Source organism: Mustela nivalis (genome assembly GCF_964662115.1).
Source record: "Mustela nivalis genome assembly, chromosome: 5".
Taxonomy (NCBI): Eukaryota; Metazoa; Chordata; class Mammalia; order Carnivora; family Mustelidae; genus Mustela; species Mustela nivalis.
In genome coordinates, this window is record NC_139024.1 from 62308097 (window position 1) to 62328320 (window position 20224).

Sequence of the window (20224 nt, forward strand, 5' to 3'; positions counted from 1 at the left end):
GTTGCTTCTTGCTGTGAACATCTTTGTACATGAATTTGTATGTGCAATAATGATTTTCTTTAAGGTTTGTTCCCACCTTCCAGAACCGCTTTCCACCCTTGATTTCCTCCTTATGCTGGTACTTTTTCCCCCCTGCTTCTTTCATAGGCTCCTTTTTACACATACTCTTAGGTTTTGATGTTCTCCACCGTTCCCTTTCCCTGCTCTGGGCTTGCAGGCAGTCTCATTTACTCCCTTAGCTTTAGTCATCACCTGGCTTGTCTGGTTCAGTTGTGGAGCACATCTTCATAACATGCTCCCTTCTTCTGAACTCCCTCCTCTGCACTTCTGTTCCTTCGGCATCTCCTTCTGACTGATGCCTGAAACACGTTATAACTAGGATAAACAAAGCAATTACCTGTGATTTCCTTTGAGGTCTTCCCTTTATCAAACGTAGATACAGGGCATATTTTAGACTTATTTTATAAGCAGAAGTATCTGAGATGTGTAATAATCCTTTACAGGGTACCAAGTGGGCAGAAAAGAATCGTGGAAAGGGACAGAAATCAAAACAAAATGCCTGCACATCTTTCAAGGCTATGTGGCCTTCTTAACTCTTACCCTCATTTTCCTCCTAGTTCCCTAGTATGAACCTGGCCTTTTATCCTCCTTGCCCTTTAAATTTACACTGAAGTGATGCCCCTTAGTGGCAGAATCAGGAACTTTCTCCATTGCTGATCAATCAACATAAAAATGTCTTCTCTTGTGGTTATTGTGATTGTGACACATTGCTTAACTGTTTGTGGGTGCTTTTTTGCAATTCTAGTAAATACTTGTGAATTGTTACCTAACATCTAGGTACCCTAATCTTTGAGTGTTTCATGAAAAAGAAAAGAGGCAAATATGCTCCCTTTCTACAGGAATTTGTATCATTTGAGAAGGTAAGACAAGGATACTTAGTGTTTATTTTGAGATTATAATGTCTGTACAGTAGACATTATTCCAACTTTTGCAGTTGTCATTTAATTTCCTAACTGAAGCTGCTTTTTTCTAGTCTGTCACGTATTTGTCATAGCCAGTCTAGAAATACTTGTCAAATGACTGGAATGAGGGTGTAGATCCTTGAAGACCTTCGTGCTTTAAAAATGCAAAGCAGGGGCACCTGGGTGGCTCAGTGGGTTAAAGCCTCTGCCTGTGGCTCAGGTCATGATCCCAGGGTCCTGGGATTGAACCCCGCATCCAGCTCTCTGCCCAGCAGGGAGCCTGCTCCCCCCCCCACCTGCCTGCCTCTATGCCTACTTGTGATTTCTCTCTGTCAAATACATAAATAAAATCTTTTAAAAAAATGCAAAACAAAAATTGTTTTAAGGGAAAGTAGTATAGCCACATTAAATACAATCTGGGAAATAAGAGGAAAAACCCTGCTCTTAATCTCTCCTAACAAAATGGCTGATAGATATGTATATCTCTGATTTTTTTCAGATTTGTGTTTTATGTTTGTATTTTTATGTGTTTGTGATTTTGTGTTTAAAGTAGGTATCCTACTTTTTTCCACTTACTGTGTCATTTTATGACTATTACTTAAAATGGCTGCATAATAATCTATTAGTTGCAGAAATTTTTGGCCCTGTTGTATGCATAGTGTTTATGAAAAGTAGATGATACATTGTTTCTGAAAAATAGAACTCTCAAGAGAAAATAGTCATTCTAATAAAATAAAATTTCTTTATCATATGGATTTTACCAAGTCGGAGAACCATAGCCTTCTTATTATAAAGTCAGTGCCTTTTTATTTTCAGACTCATAAACCTGAAACGTGAGGAAGCTGGTCATCATTTGAGTGTAATATACCACGTGTCAGCTGTGTATTTTGGAGAAATTATAAACAGAAGTTAAATACCTGCTTATTTGGAGAATTAATATTAACATTGTGTTCTTTTATAGATTATGGAGCTTTGTGGTGCAACAAGACTTGGTTATTTTGGAAGAAGTCAGTTCTATATCGCTTTGAAACTTGTAGCTGTTGCCCAGTCTGGTTTCCCTTTAAGAGTGGAAAGTATAAATACAGGTAAATATGGAATACATTAGTAGCTGAAATGAAAATAGACTTATGCTCACAAACGAAGTAAAGTCAGTAAAATTGTTGAGTCTTCCTGACATTTTCGCATTCTCTCTAGCTTCATTCATTGGTTCATTGGTGAGTATTAGAAAAATATCTCTGGCAAACCTGTTATGGTGTGTATGTACTTAATACATATTTGATGGTCATATAACAATTGTTAATGGTGGTGATTTTTCAGAATTCACTAAAAGTTGCTTAGAGAGATTTTGGGTGAATAATTTTATCAAAATAAATGATGGATTGTAGTGACTGACCACCTTCTTATGTGCCTTCCTTATTTTCTTCTTTTCTAATACATATAAAAGTACATAATTCTTCATGGTTTTTTGTTTGGGAAGACTGCATTTGAAATTAGAAAGTTAACCAAAACTTTCTGATTTGGATAGAGACAAAGGTTAAATATTGGCAGACTAAAACCTACACACACAGAAACTTGACTACCTTAGAAGTGTCACCTAGGATAATTAGTTTTTCTGTGATTGGGAGGCATATTGATGCCGAAGTCAGTAGAAATTCTATAAAGGTAGCATTTAAATGCAGAGTTCTGTGATTGTCATAGGGAAAAGAGGAAAGGGAAAACTTGAGGCTTTCTGTAATGTTGAAATTTTTATAAATAGTTTTAAGCACCAGGTTCAGTTTATTGGTCAATGTGAGGTTTTCATTTTGGACCTCTGTTTTGCCTCAAATCATTCTTCTAGAATTGAGAATATGAATTCTTTTCAAATAATTTTGAATTCTTTTACATAAATACTGAATAAGCTTAGTATTTCCAACTCCTTAGTATGGAGATTCAAGAGAGATGAAGATAGTCATGGTGAAGGGAAGTATACTTTCTGCTAAAAATTCTGCTTCTGTGTGTGTTTTCCATTCTAAAGGTGTGACTGATCTATAACTGATCTGCAAAGAAGTTCTTGGTTTTCTTTCTTCTCTGTTTATTAAAAATGTCACAAGCCAGATTAAAGTGAACAGCTATCATGCCTTGTACCATGGTGTTGGTAGGGGAACAGTAAAATATTTTCAGGAATTTGTGCCGTGAAGTGCCTAGATTAGTCTCAATCTAGTGATATATTCTCTCCTTAACTTAACAGCTGAGCTCTAACATCTAAAGAGAATCAGTATGAGCAGAAAAGAAATTGTCTAGACCTTCAGGTCAGACTATCCTGGCTTCAGACCCTTGTCAGTTACTGTCAGTGACCTTGGCACCTTGTTGCCTTAGTTGCAAGCACAGAGCCAGATAGGATGTTTATTATAGCTATTGTTATTGCCTTTAGAAGGACAGTTTAGTGTTCTACTACTTTCTAGGTTAGAGTCTCCCTAAACAGTGAAAGGGAGTGGTAAACATATGTGTCTGTATCCATTTTTTAAAAATTCTTTCTAATACCTAATTCATATTTCAGTTTTAACGTGTGCTCTTTTTCATTTTAAAGTAATAATTATTTCTGTGGTTAACAGTAAAGGACCTTCCTCTGCCAAGATTTGTTGCTTCAAAGAATGAACAGGAATCTCGCCATGCAGCCTCATATTCTTCAGATTCTGAAAATCAAGGGTCTTATTCCGGTGTAATTCCCCCACCACCTGGAAGAGGACAAGTGAAAAAGGGATCTGTAAGCCATGATACTGTCCAGCCTCGTACAGCTACAGATCAGCAGGTATTCATGTGCTTGAACGTGTTACCAGTTGATGGCCTGTACAGATGTTTACAATAAAGCATTTAATGATATCTTACTAATGAAAATGTCACCTTAAAAAATTTTAAGTCTTAATAATATTCTCTCCAGGAACCTGCATCCCCAGTAGTTTCACCCCAGCAGTCCCCACCAACTTCTCCACACACATGGAGGAAGCACAGCCGTCACCCCAGTGGGGGAAATAGCGAGAGGCCTCTTGCAGGACCTGGGCCATTTTGGTCTCCCTTTGGGGAAGCACAATCAGGTATTTTGAAATTCTTTAGAAGTGACGGTTATTTATTAAGGGTGGTAAATTGAAGGAAACGTGATACTATTCCTTTAAGAGTTGCCTCCAAGGCAATTTTTAATTATAAATTAAGCACCTTAATTAGAAGCAAAAGCCAACCATGAAAGTTTGTAAGCAGATGCATCACTTTGAACAATGGTAATTGCATTTACTTATTCATGTGATGCTTAGACAAAAGTTTATAGATGCCAGATTCTCTGAAGATGAAACTAATAAATAATGATTTCCCAGAATATAAGGTATATATTATATTAGTTCCAGTATTGACAAGGAAAGCACAGTAACAGTTTAAAAGAGGTATAATTTTAAGTGGACAGAAGACATTCACTTTGGAAATCATTAACATTTCTTCAAAGTTAGAATTTGAAAGAAAACATTTATAATACGTGTATGAGGAGTTATAGTACAAACCTGGTAACTGTTTTTTTCTCTAGAAGTGAGCCTGCATGTCTCTAGAAGTGAGCCTGCACCATTCTCTTTCCAGGTTCTGCTGCTGCTGACGCAGTGTGGTCGGGGCACTCTCCACCTCCACCTCCACCGCAAGAAACTTGGGTCAGTTTTGCAGATACTCCACCAACCAGTACTCTTTTAACCATGCATCCTGCTTCTGTCCAGGTGTGACATTTTATTGGTATTGCATTTTTGTTTGCTTCATTCAGAGTATTGCTGCAGTCATTTTTTTTTTTTAATATATATTTTGCTATTGCAAATTTTGTAAATGCAAGTTCACTCTTTATAGAACACAAAACTCTGCTCTGTGTCTGAAAGTCTGTTATCAGTGGAATGTTTCAATAAAAGTTTTGGCTGATTTTCTTTCTAATTATTCAACGAAGTTTTGAAAGTTTTCTGCGCCTACGAATATATTTGCTTGGCTTTCTTAGCACATTTTTCATAACTTTCTGTTGCTTACACACTGCTATCATTTTACGCACTTATAATCATTGTGCAGAAACATTCAGTAACCTGATTATAACAAATATGTGGTTTGGTGATGACTTTGTGAAGACTTCTTATATTTTAAACATCCAAAAAAAAGTAAGTTTTAATTTCAAAGATAAATAACCTAGCAATCTTGGTCCATATAATTATATAGATAGATACTGTACTGAGGAAATAAATGTTTCATTACAGGACCAGACAACAGTACGAACTGTAGCATCAGCTACAACTGCCAATGAAATTCGTAGGCAATCCAGTAGTTACGATGATCCCTGGAAAATAACAGATGAACAAAGACAGTATTATGTAAATCAGTTTAAAACCATTCAGCCTGATCTAAACGGATTTATTCCAGGTGAGTTGTTAAAAACAAATTCTTCTGGATGGGACAGGACAGAGTCTCAATTTCATAATTTCAAAGGCATGATTTTATTGGTCAGAGATTATAAATGATAATTCTCAAATTGTTTATCTAAAGAGTTTATAATCACCAGAGAGGAAAACATGATATACACACATGTTAAAGTTCCTACCTTTTGCCACAATGATAAAAGTCTTAAGAGTCTTAAGACTCTTAACCTCACATTTTATTCTTGGGTGTGTAAGTTCAGCATAACATTAAACAACACTGTTTTAATATTTCAGGATCTGCAGCTAAAGAGTTTTTTACAAAATCAAAACTTCCTATTCTTGAACTTTCTCACATTTGGTAAGTGTGGTATTTCATATCAGTTGTGTAATATGGGTTGTTTCAGAGGAGCTTCCAGCAAGTAGATTTTCAAACCTTAAAAGATAAACTATTAGAGTAACCTTTTCAAGAATATGTTCTCAAAGAACTCAGTAATGGTCAGCTTTGTCTCACTCTCTGGAAAAGAAATAAGTGATGCCAGTACAGTGGTTCATTAAAAAATGCTAAAATTCTTTAAGTTGTATCCACTGTTTCTTATTGCTAGCATAATGCTTGGAATAAAAGCTAATTGGTTCATTCATGGTTATATGTAGCCCATCTGGTTTTTAACAAGCTTATACCTATTATGTATTACCCATACTATTAGCTATACCTATACCTATCCTAAGTCATGAGCTTAAGAACAGTGCTTAGCTCCCACTTAAATCCAGTCTTTGGATAGCTGCTATGTAGTTGGAATTAGTCAGTCTAAACAAATTATAATCACAAATTACTTTTAAAAAACAATTCTCAGATAAACATAAATATTATTTCTACTTTAAATTATTTCATTAGTAGAGTTTTAGTAGCATAGAGTGCTATAGTAGAAGAAAGATGGATAATGCCTAAACTGAAAAATCAAGAACTAGCAAGGTATACATTCTATTTCTAGTGTTACGTGTTAAATACAAAAGTGGTTGCTTCTGCATCTAGAAAGTGGAAGAATGGGGGGCTATTTTTTTTTTTTTAATATCAAGCCTTATAATTCTTTTGGATGCTTTAAAGTAGATACATGTACCTTTGATAATAAAAATGAAGGTTTTAAAATTTTCAGTGACTTACTAAATAGGCGTGCCTTTAAATCCTGTTACTTAAAAATGCATATGGATTAAAGTTCATTTTTTGGTGGTTTTACTTATTTAAGCTGTTTTTTAGCATTCTATTATAAGAATTTCAAGTATTCAGAAAAGTTTAAGGAATTGTGCCTTGAATGTCCATATGCCCACTGCCTACATTTTGCAGTCAGTTTTCTGTATTCACTTTTTTATACTTCTTCCCATCTATGGGATTTAAAAAAAATTTTTTGTACTTTTTCTGGAAAAGGGTTTCTTTTGCTTCTTTTTGAGACATAAAGAGATCCAAAGCAGATGATTATATTTATAGTAAGTTTGTCTTCTAGGGAACTTTCAGACTTTGATAAAGATGGAGCATTGACACTGGATGAGTTTTGTGCTGCTTTTCATCTAGTAGTTGCTAGGAAGAATGGCTATGACTTACCAGAAAAACTCCCTGAAAGCCTAATGCCCAAACTGATTGATTTGGAGGACTCAGCAGGTAAGATCGGGAGCTGAAGGGACCTGGTTACAGGCCTTGATAAACATAGCACTTCTTTTTTTCCTTTTTTAAGATTTTATTTATTTATTTATTTGCAAGACAGAGAGAGTGAGAGAGAGAGTGTGCGAGTAGGGAGAGGGGGAGAATCTCAAGCAGATTCTGTGCTGACCACAAAGCCCATTTAGGGTCAGTCCCATGATCCCAAGATCATGACCTGAACCAAAACCAGGAGTCAGATGTTCAACCAGGTGGCTCAGTCGTTAAGCATCTGCCTTCAGCTCAGGTCATGATCCCAGGGTCTTGGGATCGAGCCCCGAATCGGGCTCCCTGCTTGGCGGGAAGCCTACTTCTCCCTCTCCCACTGCCCCTGCTTGTGTTCCCCCTCTCGCTGTGTCTCTATCAAATAAATAAAATCTTAAAACGAAAAAAAAAAAAAAAAGACTTAAGAACATAGACATTTCATTAAGAGTAAGTAGGTTTGCCATCCGAATGTGCTCTATAGGCTGAACTTGAATTAATGGTTTGTTTTATTTAGGTTTTATTTATTTATTTTTAAAAAGATTTTATTTATTTGTCAGAGAAAGAGAGACAGAGCACAAGCAAGGGAAGTGACAGGCAGAGGGCAAAGCAGGCTCTTGGCTGAGTAGGGAGCCTGATGCAGGACTCAGTTCTAGAATCTGGGACCATGACCTAAAAAGAAGACAGATGCTTAACTGACTGAGCCACTCAGGCATCCCTGTTTAGTCAGTTTTAAAGAGACAAATCATATATGCCACTATTTCGGTTTAACTTTTGACTTCCTGAGATTTGGAGAACATTTCACAGTATCTGTTTGTTTGCCACCCTATAATTGCATTATATATTGTCTGGGGTGGGCAAGGTAGCCTGTCTGCATTATCAACATTTTTCCATTGAATGCATCTTAATTCGTTGAAGGACTGTGCCTGGTTTATCATAAGACCAATGCAATGTGCAAGCATTTTCCTTTCAAAAGCCCAACTCTTTTCTTCTGACTAAAGAAATCTGGAAATTTTGTGTTTGATTATAGATAGTGCTGTTTTTGTTACCATGTTTACAAGAATGCTTTTGTAAATGCCCATATTAACTGGTAACTTTCTTTAAAAGGAAGCAGAACTTTTAAAGGGTAAAGAAATGAGTAAAATTCAGAATGAATAAAGGAAATCTTAATCTTAAATTCTTAATGAGCCTAATTAAAAATTACCATTTTCAGTTTTCTTATGTCAGTTTTCTTTTGGATGTTACGATAGAAGGAATTTTATACTTTTAAAAGAAAAATTAAAACAGAATTTGGCTCTCAAAAGAGCCTTCATCTATTAAGTAGTGTCTATTTAACCCAGAAAGACACATAATTTTACCTTATTGCCTAAATCATACAGAAGGAATCATATGCATGTTATGAATGTCACAAAGAGAACAGTATCCTTGGTGTTAGGAATCTGAATCTGCTTCTAGTTTTGCCAATTACTCCTGTGACCCTGGGCAAGTTCTGACCACTTACTCTGTTTTTTCCTTCTGTTTCTCCACCTGAAATGTGGATTTGATGCCATTCATGTTTCAGGACCTGAATTGTACACTGACCTTTTATCAACGAATAAATTGATTCCGGACTTTAGTATTGATTTTTATGTTTTTTAGAACATTATCTTATGAGAATCCTAGGATTTTCCCAATCATTTCAGGTAGTTATTAGGTATCTTCTAACTTGAGCTGAGAGCTAAGTATTTTTGTTGGTAATTTTGCTTCACAGTACTTTGATTTACCCAATTAAGAAATGAATGAAAAGAATTGTGTCTAGCTTATTTAATAGTAGCCAAAGGGGAAAGAAATTTAGTAGCTTTGTACTTGGTATATCGTTTTAAAAATTGGGCCTTGTATTTGGAATTTTTCTTGACGTTAATTCTTTGAAAACTGATAGCATACTAATACAAGAAAATAAGTCAAGTTTATTCTGTTACATTATTCTCTAGAGACTTGTCTGAACCTGTTATCTGTTGCATTCAGATTGGTAAATCTGGCTATTGCATGTAGTCAGTGGAATTTGTTTTGTTTTGTTTTGTTTTGTTTTTAAAGATTTATTTGAGAAAGAGAATGAAAGAGCATGAGTTGGGGAGGGAGGGGCAGAGGGCAAGGCAGAAGCAGACTCCCTGCTGAACAGGGAGCTGGAGGCCTGGGCTCCTGGGGTCTGTCCCAGATCCCTAACTAAAATCATGACCTGAGCCAAAACAGATACTTTTTAACTGACTGAGTCACCGAGGCACCACATGGTTTTTTGTTTTTAATTTAAATAAATTCTGGGTCTTAGTAAACTTGGTCTACGGACTGAATTTTAGGGCTCATGATTGAAGAATTTCGTTTATGGGCATTCTTTTTTTTTTTTTAACATCTGTTAAGTCTGTTTAGCCAAGAGACACGGGTTGTTTTGCCTGCATTTATCTGTACACTGTTGCTCTAATTTTAACTTTTTAAAGGTTCCCTCCCAAAGATCAAATAATTTTTTCCCATTCCAACATAATATTATGTGGTTTTTCTGATCGAATTTATTATAAACATTTGACTACACAATATTAAATTCAGATCTGCTTTGCCTACTTACAAATGATAAATATAGAGTTCTGTTAATTTTGGGGTGGGAGGAACTGATTAATCTTTTTTTACCTACCTCTGATAAGGCTGAGGCTCACAGTCCACAAAGTCCTTTGAATGTAGAAATTATTGTGTGACACTGTGGATCCATCAGTATCCACAAAAGTAATTTAAAATAGCTGTGTTTTTAGAAGTTCACTTTAGAAGTTTAGATACTAAAAGGGACATACCCAAACGGTTTCTTTTGGTTGATCTGAGAATTTATTTTAGTCATTCCCCCTTTGGAGGCTTTCTGACTGACAGGCATATGTTACCTTCTGTTTTCTGTGATCTCTTGCAACATCACTTACATGCTGCTTATTATGGCACACATCACACTGAATCTTGTTCTTTTTTTCCTCTTTCTGGTACCTGACTGAGCCCCTTAAAAAAAAAAAAGGAAATGCATCATACTCATTGTAGTATCCTAAGGACATATAGCACTTTTCCAGGGGTGTACTTAATTAATTGGTCAGCAAATAAATTATTAAGTGAATTAGTGTTAAGTGTGCCACTTTTAAAGTAGGATATTTTTAACACATTTCTATCTTTGAAATATAACTGTTACTATAAGTTTGTGATGTTGGAACATACTAAAATATTAGCTCTGCAGGTATTCTGTATTGGCAATTTAAATAACTTATCATAAAATAAATAGTAGTGGTGACTAGTGGTGACTTGAGTGGCTTGAATTACAGCCCCTTGAAGTAACCAGACTAGGCTTTCTGTAGGCATGTAACCATGGTTTGGGGAGATTTATAATTTTTCGAAAATTATTTGACCAGGTTCATAGGATTAAATAGCCGATAAAACAGAACAACTAATGATCATAGGTAGAGTGCTTATTTGGGCCTGCACTGAAATATTTAATATTTAAGATCAGCACTGAATTTGGCAGCTAGAGTAAATACAAAGGGAGACTTTGTTTTTATTGTCTTACCAAAAAAAAAGAGCATACCAGAATTCATCTAAGGAAACACCTTTCTGAAGCTGTTATTCAAGAAAGAATGTTCATCTTCTAAGAATGGTTATCTACTTAAAAAAACCAGAGTGACCTGCTAATATGCCACAACACGCTATATCTTAAAAGGACAAAACCAAACATACTTAGATGCTGTATACTTCAACTCAGTTCACAGAGATTCTGCTTTGGAGCACAGTTGCTGTTTGACACACAGCTTTTGTGATTATTTGGTAAATCTCTTTCTCTCAAACTAGCCTGGAGGATCCAAGTGGGTAGTAACTGAATCAGTCTTGTTCATTAGGTTTTAGCACCTAGTAGGGTGCAAACTGAATATTTAGGTAGGCGTTCACATTTTTGAAATGACTAAATAGCTGAGCCATTTGTTTTTAAAACTCTTTCCTGTCTTTATAACCCAGTACTCTCGAGCAAATCAGTAATGTCTGCTTGAGATGCTTAGAGCGGGAGAGGAATTGTTCCCTATTCTGTCTCTTCCTCCATCATCACTTCTTCACATAGTAAATTGGAGCATGTTTCATTGTTGCAGATATGGTATATAATGTGGGTCCTAAAACTCCTTGCAGGCTTTCTGATAGGAATATTGTTAAAAGCCACAGACTTTTTATGAATAGTTTACCAAAAATTCATACTTGAGACTAACTTGTGCTAAAATCACTGTTGAGTTTTCTTTTCATCCTGAAACTTTTAGCATAGAAAAGCCAACACAAACAACACATGGAGATAACTCTTTTCACCAAGTACAATCACACTGTACATCCTTGATTTTTTTTAAATAGTGCTGAACATCTTTATACTTTGTCACATACAGGGATGTCACATTCCTTATCATACCATGTATTCCATAATATAGATGCACCTTAATTTAACCCGTGTCTTAGTGATGGATTTTTGGGTAGTTTCTTGACTTCACCTTTAAAATTGTGCTGTTTAAAAAAAAAGGGGAGGTACATATATCTTTATTTTATATAAACAATTCTAAATCATTATTTTTGAAAATTCACTCTCCCAAGTACCTTTAGTTGCAGAGGAAAAATCATGAAAATAGGCACTGCAAGTATTCATCATCAACTTTACACTTAGGAATTGCTTCAAGCACTCCCTCTCTATGCACTGCCCCTACACACGTTTTTTTGTTTTGTTTTGTTTTGTTTTCATATTTTATCTATTTATTTGAGAGAGAATATGAGCGAGGAGAAGGTCAGAGAGAAGCAGACTCCCCGTGGAGCTGGGAGCCCGATGCAGGACTCGATCCTGGGACTCCAGGATCATGACCTGAGCTGAAAGCAGTCGCTTAACCAACTGAGCCACCCAGGTGCCCCCCCCCACACATGTTCTTAATGCTGGTGTCATTTCTTTCCAGATGTTGTAGCTGACAAATCAGGACAGTTATAGATATTGGCAAAAATGTACCATTTAATGAAACTGGTCAAAATAATTAAAACTCCTCAAATTCCTGGTAAAGACATTAATAAGACTAGATAATATTTGAAGGAGAAAATTTCTACAAGGATGACCCAATGGGGGCTTTAAAAGATTATGATTTACCTATCAGGGGATTCCTAATAGTCCTTGGGAATAATTACTGATACTTTTAATTATTTTTTTAAAGGACAAATCTTGTATTTTTTCTTTAAAATTGTGCTGCAAAACTCAAAAGCAAAGTGAAGGACATCTGTCTTCCTCTGTTAGAAAGAGGACTCCATGGAAATAAATGGGAGCTTTGTCATCTTGCTCAATACTGTATCTTTATTTACTGTGCTTATGTACAGGCCATCCATAAATGCTTACTGATTGAATTCATGTTTTTATTAATTGTGCCACTAGATTACACCCCAGAATTGTAACATCTTTTATTCTTCGGTCTTTATACTCATTTTTACAATGTTCTCTGTAAGTTTTGAAAACAATAACTAATAGAGTTATTTTTCATCATGAAATTCTAATTATCTTAAGTAAATTAACATTAAGTGGGCTTCTTCATTTTTATTATTTTTTTATTTTTGGGGGGGCTTCTTCATTTTTAGCTGTATTTGGATAATGAAAGCCTCCTAGCTATAGTTAATAATCTTTAAAATATAGTAACTAAGTCAAATAGTAGTGCCTATAAAATGCTAACCAGTTCTGCCCCCCCCCAAAAAAAAAATCAGTAGGCTAAAATTTAATTGGGATTTTGGGTCAATGTTTTGTTTCTTTCAAACCTTGTTACACATATTTTTACCTTCACTTTAAAAAAAAAAATCCTTGGGGAAAAAACTGAAAAACTTCTACATAGACTATATCAAGTTCTGTTACTGAATAAGTTTCCATTTTGTGGACTGTTGAAAATTAAAATTAGTTTTTCAAATAGAATGTAGTTTTTTGATATGATACCATTTAGAACAAAGCATATCTTAAATTCTTTAATTTCTTTTGCATTTTCATTGCTTATCCCAGTCTTTTTTTTTTTTTTAATGATTTATTTGAGAGAGAAACACAGAGCAAGTGCATGAGAAAGAGCAAGTGAGAGAGAGAGCAAGCATGAGGGTGGAGGGCAGAGGGAGAGGTAGTGCTTGACTCCCCACTAAACAGGGAGCTCGACCCAGGCCTCAATCTCGGGACCCTGAGATCACTAAGCCAAAGGCTGATGCTTAACTGACTGAGCCCCCCAAGCACCCCTGCTTATCGCTATGTTTTAAATGTGAATGAAAAAGGTACCATTTTGTACCTTTTCCTTGAAGACTTAAAATTTGTCCAAATCTGTTTATTTTTTATATAAGAACTTTTTTAGGTAAGCATAGTATTCACATTTCAAATAAAACATGTAGTTGCGGGGCATCTGGGTGGCTCAGTGGGTGAGGGCCTCTGCCTTTGGCTTGGGTCATGATCCTGGGGTCCTGGGATTGAGCCCCGCAACAGGCTCTCTGCAGCGAGGAGCCTGCTTCCCCCTCTTTCTGTGCCTACTTGTGATCTCTGTCAAATAAATAAATCTTTTTTTAAAAAAATGTAGTTGCTTTTGCTTTTATAAAGCTATTAAATGAGTTTACAACTTTACTTGAGGCTTCGTGATTGAAGAATTCTTCCTAGATTTATTTGGCTACTTGAAAGCAAAATAAGTTTTAAACTGTAAGACTTTAGGGAGTGTATATATTTCTATAAGATTAATAATAGCTGGCAGTCATTTTCTTTTCTTTTCTTTTAAAGATTTTCTTTATTTATTTGAGAGAACGAGAGGGGAGAAGGTCAGAGGGAGAAGCAGACTCCGTGTGGCGCTGGGAGCCTAATCAGGACTCGATCCTGAGATTCTGGGATCATGATCTGAGCAGAAGGCAGTTGTTTAACCAACTGAGCCACCCAGGCGCCCAGCCTGCAGTCATTTTTGAAACAGTACTAGCATGTTGAGTGTATTACTGAGAAAAACCTAGAATAGAACTGATGCTCTTTAAGAAAGAGGTGGTTCGTTCAGCTAGCTGATGTACTGTACTAAACTGAATCTGGCAACTTCAGAATGTTTGGAGGCTAGAAGGATGAAAATCACTGACGGTGTTTTTATTTTATAGTGTGATCTTAAAAATGCAGTTTGCGCTCTTTTAATATTATCATTTCTAACTTTATTATTTTTTTAATAAGATTTATTTATTTATTTATTTATTCATTCATTCATTCATTCATTTGACAGAGAGATAGCTCAAGTAGGCAGAGAGAGAGGGAGAAGCAGGTTCTCCACTGAGCAGGGAGCCTGATGGCAGGGCTTGATCCCAGGACCCTGGGATCATAACCTGAACCAAAGGCAGTCACTTAACTGACTGAGCCACCCAGGTGCCCACATTTCTAACTTTAAATGTAGATTGACAGTATGTCAGTGTGATCACACTGCATTGTATCTTCCAGACACACTTTCATACATGGAGATACTTTTTGCATAAAAGCCCTTTCGGGGTTTACCTTAACAAATAATTTAGGCTCATGCTCTTCTTTTTCAGCCCTGATGCTCTGATGATGTCAGGGGCAGAGCAGAACCGTCAGGAGGGAGGCAGGGTTGACACAGTGTTCCAGCAGGAGGCTAGGTTGGAACACTGCATCAGGTAAGAGTAAAACTACACCCCTGCCTCCGTAAGGATATGGTCTGAAAGACTAACTTCTGTGGGTGGGCAGGAAGCTCTTTGTTGGAGTTTATAGGGAGCCAAGTTGAAGGAGGTGCAAGTTTATTTATGCACCTGATTCTTCTCCTCGGACTCATGAGAATTAGTATATTACCTTTCTAGAACATAAGTAATTTCCTCTTTTTCTACAACCATTTGTTGTTCTGTATATGAAGCAGGAAAGAAGCAATGTGTAATTTTGTGAATTTATTCCAGAAATAATTTTTGGATTTTCTAGGACAGTGAATTTTTGAACTTTTAGTCTTAGGACCCTTTCACATTCTTAAAAATTATCGTGGACCAGAAAGAGCCTCTGTTTACATGGATTAGCTCTATCAATAATTACCCTATATAAAAAAATAGTTACTGTATTAGAAATTAAAACTGATAAATTTCATTCTTTATTTTAAAATAATAATTGTAACCCTTTTATGTATTGACAGATATTTTTAGGAAAATAACTGTATTCTCCAAAATTAAAAAGAAATCATTATAAAAAGGGTGATATTGTTTTACATCTTTGCAGTTCTCTTTAATATCTAGCTTAATAGAAGACAGCTAGATTCTCATACTTGTTTCTGCATTCAGTCTGTTAAATGCGTTACTTTGTTTGACATGTATCAGGAATTGGCAAACTATGGGCTGAGGACCAAATCCAGTCCCCTTTGTAGCCCACAAATGGAGTAGTGGTAGTGTGTTGTTTTTAATCACCGGGGGAAAAACAATATTTTATGACACATGAAAATTCTATGAAATTCAAATTTTAGTTTCTGTAGATGAAATTTTACTGTAACACAAACCAGGCTCATTCCTCCCCGAATTATCGATGACTGCTTTTGCACTGCAGCAACTGAATAGTTGCAACAGAGACCATGTTCGTAGCCTGCAAAGCCTAAAATATTTACTGTCTGGCCCTCTGTAGAAAAAGGTTGCCATTTTCTGGTACATGAAGGAAATGTGGCCTCCATGGTAAAAGGGAGGACTGTTTTCAGATAATTACAGATATTCTTTGGTATTACCCCCAAACTCAGCAGATGATAACTTCTTAAAGGTTGATTACATTGCAAAAGCTGAAATCACATTAATGAGTTGTTTGTACTATTACATTAAAGTCCATACGTCTGTCTTACACTTTGAATACACTTTGAATGAATCTTTTACCGCATTGCATGATTTTGTAGCAAGTGCGTTGATTGTAAATTATCAGTTCATTGAATTATACAAATCTTTGAAACGTTGGGATGTTTTATTATATCAAAAAAGCATGTTTGTTAATTTAACCAATCTTCTCAAAGAAGGATTAGGAAGCTCTTGAGTATGGACATGGACACACATTTTCTAAAATTGTTATTTTTGCTGGAAGCTCAAACTTTGTCATTTCTAACAAGTACTGAAGACAGTTGGTTTCCTTGAAATGTCAAGCTCACTAAATTCATTTTTGAGAAAATGCCTGCCTAATACCCAAATCTGAATAATTATAGTTTATCAGCTGTTCTTTCAAGAAAAATGGTGTTCCATGAAAAAAGTAGCCTGTTCAGCTGACAGCTGAATCACTCAAGTACCTTTCCTTGAGACAACCGTAATCCTTGATGCAAAGCAGAGTGCTTTATATGTATTTCCCCCTTTTGCCATACAAAGTACTAAGAAGATGTGTTTTCAGAGTTGAGGTTTAATAAAAATAATTTTTACTGTGATAGTTGTGAGCATTCTTCAGTGAAGTTGCCATTCATGTTTGTTTATTTTAACTAGAATGTGTGGGAGTAAAGAATATAATGACTAATATTTTGGTGCCACCACCTTGATTCTTGCTGATAAGCCAGCAGTTTTACCTACCATTGCTTTTGCATCCTCATTGTAGGTGCCAACACAGAAAAAAAGCATTATTATCATTACAAAAACCACTCTGACTTCAGGACACACACACAAAAGAGTGTTAGGAACACCCAGGAGTTCGTGGACCACAGTTTGAGCACTGCTACTCTAAGAAAATAACATTTAGAATAACGATGATGTGTAATTATTTGGGTGAGTAGTATTTTACTCCTCACCCTTATGAGGCTGGACCCACTGCAACTTTGTACCCAGGGAATCAAAGAGATTTCCACAGTCTACCCCAAATTGTAACTGCCATGAGGTGGGGATGGGGTACAGTCCGATCCTAGATTCAGAAGTGAAAGACTGACAGGAAAAAGGTCTGGAATCCAAACTGCAGCCCCAGTTTGCCCTAAAGTGACATTTAAAGCTTAATTGATATAGTCTGACTTTAAGTAGGTTCTTTTGAAAATTAATCTTTCTGTGAAGGTAATACTATTTTAATTCTATTTTTCTTCATATGAATACCTGCTTTGGGGGCTCTCTACAAGACATTTCTTCACATACCACCTTCATTTCACTTTTAGTTAACATAATAAATTTATAGCCATTATCTTCCTTTTCTTAAGTTCCTTTCCACTGGTTATCATAGGAAAAAAAATCTATAATTGTCATTTACACCGAAAACCACAAGCTACTCCAATGAGGGATTTTCTGCTGCTATTTTTCATAAATAAGTTTTTCATTAGTCTTTCTCTAAGAGGTTTGAGTCTTCATTGACTGTTATTGGAAGTGTTGGTTTTGTACCACTCTGACGCATTTATTGAGAAAGGGATAGAATTAAGGAAAAAAAAGCAATTATTCTTGATCTTAGAAAACAAAAATTTATCAAGATATGATACCTTTCTGTAAATTAGAACTCTCAGTTTGATAGGAAAACAAAAATTTTTCAAGATATGATGCTGTTCTGTAAATTAGAACTCTCAGTTTGATGGGACTATAAAGAAGTCATTTCAGGATAAGTAGATGGGGAAAGTATTTTGAGATAGACATGTAACACAAATAGGGCAAAGAAATTTTGAGAACTTTTTCAAACAATAGATAGTTTTTGTTTTAGGAAAATAACAGTAAAGAAGAATGAATTTAAAATGAAAGAGAACCTGAAAGGAACTCAGATAAATACTTGAGTGCATAGTATGTATTAGGTCCTAGTATGTGTTAAGTACTAAAATGTAAAGAATTTACTAATGAATAGAAAGGTAAAAACCTTTACACTGCGAAATTATTATATGGCTCTCTGTTTAGGAATTTAAAGTACAGTGCTAACATTTAATGGCAAATGTCTTTTTCTGTTGGAGAAACTCAGGTGCTGTTTTATTCTTCTTGCTCATGGTCAAACAGTGGGATAGTGATAGATTTTAGAACCTTATTTTTTATACAAGTTCTCAGCAGATTAGGTATTCACCAGTAATTTGGCAATTTATGTGATTTCCAGACTAGGATTGTAAAATTTGGGAAGATTGGATTCAGAATTCAGTTGCCATTGAAATTCCTTCTGTTTATACATTGTAATGTAATTGTAGTGATAAAAGTTGGCTCATTCACTTTGCTCTTTGCCCACGCCTGGGAGTCTTTCTTTCCTTTTGCTGTCTTGCCAATAGATGCTGCTTTTTGGTAACAGGAGATTTGTAGAGAAAATGTGAGTGAATTAGTTATAAATCAGCAGTTCCCAAATTATATTCCAAGGGAATATGGAGGGATTTCATTTGATAAAAATGGTCTGGGTTTGGGAAAAACCTGATTTAAATAAAATTTATTTATTCGCTGTAGGACATTACAAGTCTTTGATATACAGATATGTATGGGGGGAAGGTCCATCAGGAAATTGGAATATCCCCATATTTATTTGAACAGAAAGCCTAATTTTTTAAAGCACCTTAATGATTAATATCCCATGAACTACACTTTGGGAACTGTTATAAGATTATTGGAAAATGATCAAAGCATGTGCCATATTGAGTTATTGTTATGTATAACACTTTTTTTTTTTTCTATTTATGCCTAACTGTATTTTATTTTCATGGAAAGCTATGGTTTCAAGTAGAGAATAAGTATTACATGACTGATTGTTAAAATGTTTATTTGGGGAACATAAGGAAAGGGAAGTTAGACTATAAATTACTACTCGTGAAAATCTTCTGTTAGGATTTCTTTTATAAGTACATATTCCTAAACTAAAATATATTGTTTATAGAGAATTTCTCTATTTTTCAATTGCAGATGTTGGGGATCAGCCAGGTGAGGTAGGTTATTCAGGCTCTCCTGCAGAAGCACCTCCAAGCAAGTCTCCATCAATGCCGTCACTAAACCAGACTTGGCCTGAGTTGAATCAGAGCAGTGAGGTTAGCAGAGCTTCCCTTTTCTTTTACTAACTTAAACTGTTTTAAGGTAAGAAGTTCCAGACAGAGTAATTTCAGTATATAGCTCTTTTGGTGTGCATGCACAATTGAGAGAACATACCCAGTTATGACTGTAATAAATGTTTATAATTACGCGACTGAGGTTTTCAAAGTACTTTTTCATAATGAATACTATCGTTTGGTTTCCACCACTCATTACTGCTAAAACCTTGTGAGTTAGATGGGGCAGACGCATGAAGTCAACAAAGGGGTAGATATCTTGGCCAAAATATCTCATAGCCAGTGAGGGACTAGAGGTAAGGTTTAAATACAGATCCTTTGACATTCAGTCAGCTGTGGCGCCCACCGTATCACACTGCCTTCTCATTCCTGTAGCAAAGTATGTGATAATTAATATATTTGGAATCTTAGCTTTTGAAGTGGTATATGAGAAGTTGCTAATCCAGCTTTCCACGTGAAAAATGCACTTACTACAACCCAGGCTATTTATAATAATTCAGTTCTATGCAGTACAAAATGGAAATGATTTCACTGTTAAATGCAGTGGTTAAAGAAAGTCCTCTAAGATGAGGCATAGCATGCAAAATGGAATTGCTCCCTTATTACTTTGGAATTCCTTTATAGAAAACAATAGAAGTAGGGCCCCTCTGATTAGAAAGAGATTTTCTGAGGCCCCCAGGCTGTTGAAAACCACTGTTCCTGGCTGTTAGGGCAGTTTTCTTTGTGAACAAGTTAATTATTTCCTTATAGTTTTTGATATCACCATTATAGTGCTACAAATCTAAAAGTTTGTTGACTTTCAAGAAAAAGAGTCTAAGCTTTCTATACTTTCCATGTATTTTAAAGGCTGAAAAGCACTGGATTAAAGTGACACTAGTTAATTTTGGGCAGTTGAAAAGCAGAGAAGTAACTGGCCAGTTTAAAATACTTAACTGCTGCTTTAGGACAGATACTGGTGTCAGACATTATAACACATGTATCATAAAACAGCCGTTTAAGTATATATATTTTTTTTTTTAGAGGGAGGAGTTAAGCCTTAGAAGAATGTAGTAGTACTAAGGCTTTATAGAGAGTAGGATCAATTTTCTTGAGATCACTAATTTTTGCTGTATTTATTCATTTGTCATTTTTTAAAAGTACTATCAGATTAAAAATGTTTATATTCCCTTGGTACCAGTTCATAACTAAAAGCAACTCTCTAAGAAGCAACTCAATTCTAAAGCCCATCTTCAT

General features: G+C 35.5%; 1 protein-coding gene across 7 annotated transcripts in view; it reads left to right on the plus strand.

Moving 5' to 3' along the window:
* The window catches only part of REPS1 (RALBP1 associated Eps domain containing 1), a gene marked incomplete at its 5' end in the record, with an annotated part of 83620 nt that overhangs the window by 40570 nt on the left and 22826 nt on the right, over positions 1–20224 (plus strand). For 5 of the 7 annotated variants that reach the window (XM_082731073.1, XM_082731075.1, XM_082731074.1 and 2 more), the window contains 8 exons: positions 1924–2047; positions 3554–3750; positions 3880–4033; positions 4560–4690; positions 5207–5369; positions 5660–5723; positions 6862–7016; positions 18852–18973. In XM_082731073.1, the coding sequence (XP_082587199.1) occupies positions 1924–2047; positions 3554–3750; positions 3880–4033; positions 4560–4690; positions 5207–5369; positions 5660–5723; positions 6862–7016; positions 18852–18973 (1110 nt within the window). The remainder of the gene's footprint in view (positions 1–1923; positions 2048–3553; positions 3751–3879; positions 4034–4559; positions 4691–5206; positions 5370–5659; positions 5724–6861; positions 7017–18851; positions 18974–20224) is intronic. The other 2 variants (XM_082731076.1, XM_082731079.1) reach the window with 1 other exon arrangement.